This window comes from Arctopsyche grandis, chromosome 4 (assembly GCF_051622035.1).
Source record: "Arctopsyche grandis isolate Sample6627 chromosome 4, ASM5162203v2, whole genome shotgun sequence".
Taxonomy (NCBI): Eukaryota; Metazoa; Arthropoda; class Insecta; order Trichoptera; family Hydropsychidae; genus Arctopsyche; species Arctopsyche grandis.
This window is the reverse complement of record NC_135358.1, coordinates 22,682,960-22,691,098: the sequence shown is the minus strand read 5'-3', so window position 1 is coordinate 22,691,098 and position 8,139 is coordinate 22,682,960. Positions and strand designations below refer to the sequence as shown.

Sequence of the window (8,139 nt, the reverse complement as noted above, 5' to 3'; positions counted from 1 at the left end):
ATATATATATATATATATATACATATATACATATATATATATATATATATATATATATATATATATATATATATATATATATATATATATATATATATATATAGTCGGAAATATATTTTTATCGAATTCAGAACTCTAATTTTTGTTACACTTGAAGAAATTTTCTAAAGATTACTTTATATTTCTAAAGTTTTCTTAATTTGTACTATTGTAACATAATGTTACGTACACCGCCGAGTAAGTGCAATCGGATTAGGTCAAGTAGCATAACGGTCACACAGTCAGAGACTGTGTGACCGTTATAATTTGTTTCAAGGATTATCTCTAGACTAAGTGCATGTAGGCTAAACAATGGCCACCGAATTGGCCGCCATTGGTCCCTTCTCAGAAGTGACCGATACCGTGGGACGGAGTGTTGTGGGAATACATATCCGGGTACATGCCTAAACAATAGGGAAACAATATATATATATATATATATATATATATATATATATATATATATATATATATATATATATATATATATTACATTTACAGCCATTCGCCATCCACTGCTGGATGAAGGCCTCTCCAACACTCTTCCATTCATCTCTGTTTTGCGCAACTCTCATCCATCTCACCCCGCACATTTTCCTAATTTCGTCCACCCATCTTCCTTGCGGTCTTCCTTTTACCCCTTTGCATTCTCTGGGGTACCATTCAATCACTTCTTTTGTCCACTTTTCGTCCATTCTCCTAGCCACGTGGCCCGCCCATTGCCATTTCAATCTCTTTACTCAATCCACTATGTCAACTACCCTTGTGAAACTTGGACACTGAACGCCAAGATGCTACACCAAATCCAATGCACTCAAAGAAGTATGGAACGATGTATTCTTGGCATAACGAGGAAAGACAGGAAGCGGAACGTTGAAGAATAGAGAGAATAGCCGGTACGCGCCGGTACGTCATCCCAGCACATATCAAAATAGTAAAAAGCGATACCACCAGGCTTTATGTGAGGCACCAGCTGTGTCATTAGCACATTTAAATATTAGCACATTTAAATATTGGTATTATTAGATATTCAAAAAAAGTGCAAAATCGAGCGTACCGGCACCTCAAAATTTAGCACTACACCACTGTATATCATCAATATCAATATGTTGATGTGATGTCTGCAATTTTAAATAAAGAATTAAATTATATATGTAGTTGATTGGTTGTGTGAAAATAAATGAAAGCTAAATGTGAATAAAACAAAAATGATGTGGTTGAATAGTAAAAATGTATTTAATGAAGTTTGAATTGATGATAAAATTATTGAAATAGTAATAGATAATAATATCTAAGAATTCACATATGTAGACACGAGACTGAATTTTAAGGTGCATGCTGAATACATAATTAAAAAAAATATTTTAATTAGAAAAAGTAACGTTTTATTCTACAATACAATATTGTCTTTCCACATGTGGTTTATTGTGCAACTGTGCTTAACATGTTTAATGGCCAAGATTTAGGAAAAATACAAAAATTACAAAATAAAGCTATGAGAGGTATTTTGAATGTTGGTGGATTAAAAAGTATTAAAAGTATGTTAGATGAATTGGGATTGATGAGTATTATAAATAGTTTAAATCTTAGTATATTGTCTTTTGTTTATAAGTTAGATCAGTGGTCCCTAGCCTTTTTGGGATATGCGCCGGTTCAAAATTTTTAAATGTATTTTTAAATGGCCGGATGAAAAAAAATCTTATTGCAATCGAATTTAAAAAATTTGCATATACTTTTTATACACATACATAAAGTTTTTTAAAAAATAGTAATTTTTTTTTGCATATTTGTATATGATGTAAACACAGATTTTATACCTACATTATGTATACATGATTATTTATATACATATGTGTAGTTACTATGTACAAATTCGAAAATAAAAACGTTTATATCTATAAAAAAATCATTAAAATTATTACATTTATTTAATTTATTCTTTTTACGTACAGGTGGATTTATACATATTTATAATACAAGATAATTATTGATGGAACAAAAAAATGTTAAGATTTTGATTAGTACGATGTTTGATCTTGATTTGAGAAACTAATTTTTATAATGTGTGGTTTAAAATTTGACGTTCCGATTTGTGAAAAATTTTCCAGATGCCGGTCGGTTATTAAGCGTTATCGATTTTAATATATTTTTTAATAATAATTTAATATATTTCATTTTGGAAAATGTCTGTTCGCATATGTATTTGCTACCAAAAATTGATACGATTTTTCTTATAAATGCTTTTATTTATAGATAATGAGTTTCATTTTTAAATATTGACTTCAAACCATCATTCGCCTGAAGAGATGATTAATTCCAATTGAAAATCTTTTTCAATATCGTTGATATCGATATCAAATGGGTTTTGGAAAAATTGAAACACTTATATAACTCTTAAAATCTGTAAACCCATCTTCAAACGCTTTCTATAATAATTTAATATTGTGAATACAGTTTTCGAGCGGAAAATTATGAATAGGTGTGTATAGTTTTAGAAAAATTATCAGAACAAGAAAAATGAGTATAATTATTTTGGAAAAGGTGGTTTTTAAATAATTCCAGTTTTGTTTCAAACGATTTAACATCATAACAAAAGAAGAACGGAAGCTACTTTTTGGATTTCATTTGCGTCTTTTGTATTACCTGTAAGCTATACCTTGCAGGCGCGGCTCGTGCATTACTAAGAAAAATTACTAAGAAATCGTATTTACAACTTGTATTTAGATATATTTGACATACTCATTAATAATGATTATGTCAAATATTTAATCATTCTTATTTAAATTATATTCACAAGTTGTAAATGTATACAAATGTGATTTTTTTGTATTTTTTCTGGGGGTGCTGCAGCGCCTATGCACGAGCCGCGCCTGGCTAGACCCCAATAGAAATGGTGAAGGAATTTGACATTTTTTCTTCTATAAAATATCACGATCAGGTCGAAAATTTTACACTTTAAATTAGTTTTTAAAAATCGGTAGGTTGGTGACCGCTACTTTAGACCATTTAAGTCTCGTAAGTCTTAGTCAAATCTTTGTCGGTTAAAATGACATGATATTTAATTCGAAACCACCGTACAAGTGTTAGATATATGCAGTGGCGGCTCGTCCATTGGCACTGCGGTACTGCAGCACCCCCAAGGAAATTGAGAAAAATTTAATATTATTATATACATAAATGTATGTATATTATATGAAAATATCAATATTATTTAAGTATGTATTAAGCTCGCCTGCACACCGATACATCCAATAATGATCATACATCGCGGTACTAATATCAGAAAGTGAGGCATCGTTTATGATTTTGTGCAGTACGGTTTTCGTTTTAATATGCCGAGTGGGCGAAAGAGGGGCGCGGGGGTAGCTAGAAGCTTGGTCCGTACTGCACTCCCAACAGTACATACACATTTATTGTTGCATTCGAGTGCGCGCCGCGCCGCGCGCTCGACACGCTCCTCACTTTTCCTCATTTCTTCTGCACCTTTTGTCTTTCCTTCTACATCTCTTACACTTTCTACCTTTCTACACTTCCTTCTACACGTCACTTTAAGTATTTAAGATGGCATCAAAATCAAGAGAAGCTGAGCCAATGTTTTCAAGAACTTAAATAATCTTCCGAAAATACTGATAAAACAATAACAGATTCTACCAATTTACTGAATACAATTTTTTATTTTAGTCAGAACTTTTTCACAAGTTAATGTCGCATGTAGAAATTATTTATAACCAAATGCAATCTAGTAATATCGATGCATTTTCAATTGAAGAAAACTTGTGCGATGTGCGATGTTATTATTTAGGATATAAAAGAAAGATATAATTTTTTTAATCAATTAAAAGCTGTGAAATTATTTAATAAAGAAAATTTTAAAAAGTACTGAAAGAAAATGCCAATGGAAGATCTACTACTAACCGTTGAATCATATCCAATGCTAGATAGAGAAAAACTTCAAACTAAATTAGAAGTGCATTACTCAAGGAAAGAAATGCATAGTATTGTTGCGTAGGGGTGGGTGGAGGATTCAAGAAAAAGCCAACAGTCGTTTCACAGCATTTATTGATGATTCAGGAGATACACGTATTGTCAACGCTCAGTCCAGAATGAATTATATCGCCTACGTACCGCCTTATAAAGGGTAGATCTCTCAGGACGCATAATCTGTTTACCTGTTGTATAGTCACGTATTCGGATATGTATTTCCAAGAGATTGGGTCTTCCCATACCGATTCTGAGAAATAACTAATAACGGTCATTGTTTAGCCTAAATGCACTTAGAGTCCAGATATAATCTTTGGAAGTAAGTGCATGCATTTAGTTATTCCGATAACAGATATCCGTTGGTCTAAGTACAATTCGCTCAATCCACGGCGTACGTAACAGTATTAATGATTTATTAATATTTTTAAACCTTATTTTTGCAATCAATTTAAGCAAAGTTCGTGTGGAAATAACAAAACTTATTCAAATTCTGCTTACAACTTCAACTACCTCTGAGCCAGAACGATGTTTTTCATCAATAAATAGAATAAAGACATACATATGTACATATATAAGAAACACAATGGTTCAGGAAAGATTGACGGCTTTATCTATGCTGTCAATTGAAAAAAATGATTATGAACAGTGGAAAATTTAACGAAAAGGTGATGGACCTTTTTTCAAGGAAAAAAGACAGAAGAATCAATTTTTTTAATGAAATAAAATACATATAATGTTTCATTTTGATAATTTTGATGTTAATAGTAAAATATAATCCAAATAAACATTTTTTTTTTATTTTTAATCAACCGCAGCACCCCCAGATATCTTATCCACGAGCCGCCACTGGATATATGTACATATGTTTTATTAAAACTGAATATTAATTTTCTATTTAAATTTATGAGCGCATAATGAATTTTTAATTTATGTCAATGGGTTACAACTGCGATTATATTGATTTTGAACCTGTTCGTAATGCAGAACAAGGCCAAGATCGTAAAATTTATTTTGAGTTGCGTTTAATCTTTTCGTAATTGATATAATTTCACAAAAAAGTTACAGTTGAGAAAATAAATAAAAAAAAGTTGTGTACACGTTTTGGTACATACATTAATATTTTATAAATATTTAAATGACATCTATGTATATATTTAGAAATTGAAATATAAAAATCAAAAGATTTCTTATTTTTATATATACAAAAACAGATGTCACTAAATGAGAATGGGAGTACACAAAACATTGTTTAAATTCCAAAAAATACCATTTTTTGCAAATTGTTCATATGATGACAATCGATAAAGTTCTCAAAAAAGTTTGTTTTCTTACTCAAATTCTTGTACATAAATATATATGTATGTAATATGCTAATGGACAAAGAAATGAATTTTTTATTAAACCAGTATCATATGATTCATAAATATTGTTTAACTTGCAAGCGTAATATTTTATATTAATATTTTTAAATGTGTTTCTCGTGCATTAAATTTATCATTTTCATTTAAAGTCTAACATATTATGACACCTTTTTGCCTCAGCATGTTTTATGTTTTAAACAAATATTCTATATAATATAATTTTAATATAATCTTTTCCAATAAAAAACTTGACAAGAAGTGAGTTCGGGCAACTTTTTAAAAAAAAAAAAGCCCTGTATATATGTATACATATACATATATTCGCATATGTATAATAGTATGAATCCCCCCCCCCCTCCTTCTCAAGTACAGGTGTAATTACTTTTTAAATTAGTACATTCAAATAAAATAAATATTCATGTAATTATATGCATACTCGATGAAAATATGCATATGTATGTACATATAAACCCACGAGAATCAGTCAACTCATGCATATTTTTGATATGTGCAATTTAAATTGTAACCTTGTATTTTATACAAATAAAATGGTATACTTAAATATGGCAATCGGGTTTCAGAAACTGGTTGAATCCCCACTTTGGTACCACAGGATCACCTCGTGTTGCCAAATAAAAACATCGACCGCAGTGGTGAAGATGAGACTCGTTCAACAACTGTCATCATCTTTATATCAGAATGAGGCTGTATATACTTTTGGTTGCACTTGGGATGCTGGTTAACACTCAGGTACATTTTTTAATTGTCCGGCTTCCAATTTTCTGTCTAAGCTCTCGAATGTATATATATGTATAATATTTTATTTGGAGATATTAAATTTGATGGCTCAAAATTTTATAACTTACTAATTGTTTTACCCAGCTTCGCTCAGTATTTGTAATATAAACAGCGTAAACATGGCGAATCTAATAGTAAATATTCATTTGTTTTTTTATTAAATTTATTTGAATCGAAAAAAATATAATATTCAACCAATTGAATTGTCGACATAGAAACTGTGTTTTGTTTACAAAGTTCCCAACCAAAGATACAAACTTACAAAGTCTCTTTCGAAATTATATATTAGATTATTATTTTATGAAAATGGTTTCTTCAAATGAGTAGGAGTTTTGTTTTTGAAGTTCCCGACCAAAGATATTTACATACTTATATACTTACATACTTACATACTTACATACTTACATACTTACATACTTACATACTTACATACTTACATATATACAAAGTCGCTTTCGAAATTATATACCTATTAGATATTGCTCATTGAACAAATGCCAAAACTCAAAATTTAAAATTTTTAACAGACACGTTTATAGAGTTTTGAGTTATTTTGAATTAATTAAACCATCTTAGTATAATTTGATGTAAATATATATAATTTGATATATTTGATATACTATATATGTAATATTCATATTCATGGATGTGGTTTTTCAAGAAAATTTTACCAAAATTTGAATTGCAACAAACGATCATTGTGTAGTTTGTTCGAATGAAATAATGTTTTTGTTTCTTATTATTTTAAATCACTGATAATGTTATACATTTTTGTAGGGATATACTGAAGAACAACAAAAAAAACTGAAAGAACATGTTACTGTGTGCATTGGAGGTACCGGCGCGAATGTAGAATTGGTATCGAGAGCGAGAGCTGGAGATTTTAGCTTTGAAGACGACAAAGTTAAGAGTTATGTCTTTTGCGTGTTAAAAAGGATCGGGTTAATGGACAATGAGGGGGTTTTCAAAAAGGAAGTCGCTTTAGCGAAGTTAGATGAACGTAAAAGGGAGCCAGCCGGGAAAGCTATCGACAATTGTGTTAGCCAATATAATACAGAAGGAGCTCCAGCTGAACAGTTAGCTTGGAATTATCTCAAGTGCTACCAGATATTATTACCTGGCAATCCTATTATTTGATCTGTGGATTTCAAAGAAAAAATTAAATAATGGTAATAATTAAAAAAATTTCCATATGCATATATTTTTTTTATTTATTTCCAAGTATGGGTATTGAATAACATTGTCATAAGTCATGAAAATGTTACAATAATGCGTAAGATAAATTTGTAATGCAATATGTATGTAAAATATTTTCATATGTGCAGTGATAGAGCAGTGCATACAAATTCGATAAATACATGCTATTATAATATGTATGTTTTTTTAATTATTGTATATGTATATAAAGTAAATATTTGACAAATAAAAATTACGTGTATAAAGTTAGATACCAATTTTCAAGTATGTAGATATACAAAACTATTACCAAATACAATAGGATATTGGTAATGTTCATGGTAACATTTGTTCAAATTTGGCAGAAGATAACATCATTTTTGAAATGACAAATCACACAATAATTGGTGAGCTTAAATATACATGAATATATCCATTTTTAAAACACCGACTTCAATCTAAAATCCTAAACTATGTTTAAATAAAATAAAAAAATGGAACTAATTACACAGTCTTGCTATTTTAAAGTTTTAATATAAAATTAACTAAACAAAAATTTCTTTTAATCTTTCACATTGAGCAAAATGTATGATTGTATTATTCAAATCTATATATTAGAAAAGATAAAGATGTTCAACGAAAAATTTAGATATAAATTGTTTTTATCTGATATTAATATCTTAATTATTTATTTAAATGAATACTGAACGTTAGTAAATGTTAAAAAAAAAAATACTAAAAAATTTTTAATGTGAAACACAATTAGTAATCAATTAACATACAA

The 8,139-nt window shown here is 29.3% G+C and overlaps 1 protein-coding gene across 1 annotated transcript; it reads left to right on the top strand.

The window, feature by feature from the left end:
- The first annotated feature begins 5,963 nt into the window (after positions 1 to 5,963).
- On the top strand, positions 5,964 to 7,553 carry LOC143910883 (general odorant-binding protein 56d-like). The gene is made up of 2 exons (XM_077429499.1): positions 5,964 to 6,131; positions 6,957 to 7,553. Exons 1-2 carry the CDS (start codon positions 6,081 to 6,083, stop codon positions 7,314 to 7,316), a joined length of 411 nt encoding a protein of 136 aa, XP_077285625.1. The 5' UTR covers positions 5,964 to 6,080; the 3' UTR covers positions 7,317 to 7,553.
- Positions 7,554 to 8,139: the final 586 nt, after the last annotated feature.

Bases quoted from the DNA above. Each gene is read 5' to 3' on its own strand.
- LOC143910883 (XM_077429499.1), top strand. From the start codon at position 6,081: ATGAGGCTGTATATACTTTTGGTTGCACTTGGGATGCTGGTTAACACT. The intron at 6,132-6,956 runs GTACATTTTTTA...ACATTTTTGTAG, and splicing joins GGATGCTGGTTAACACTCAG to GGATATACTGAAGAACAACA.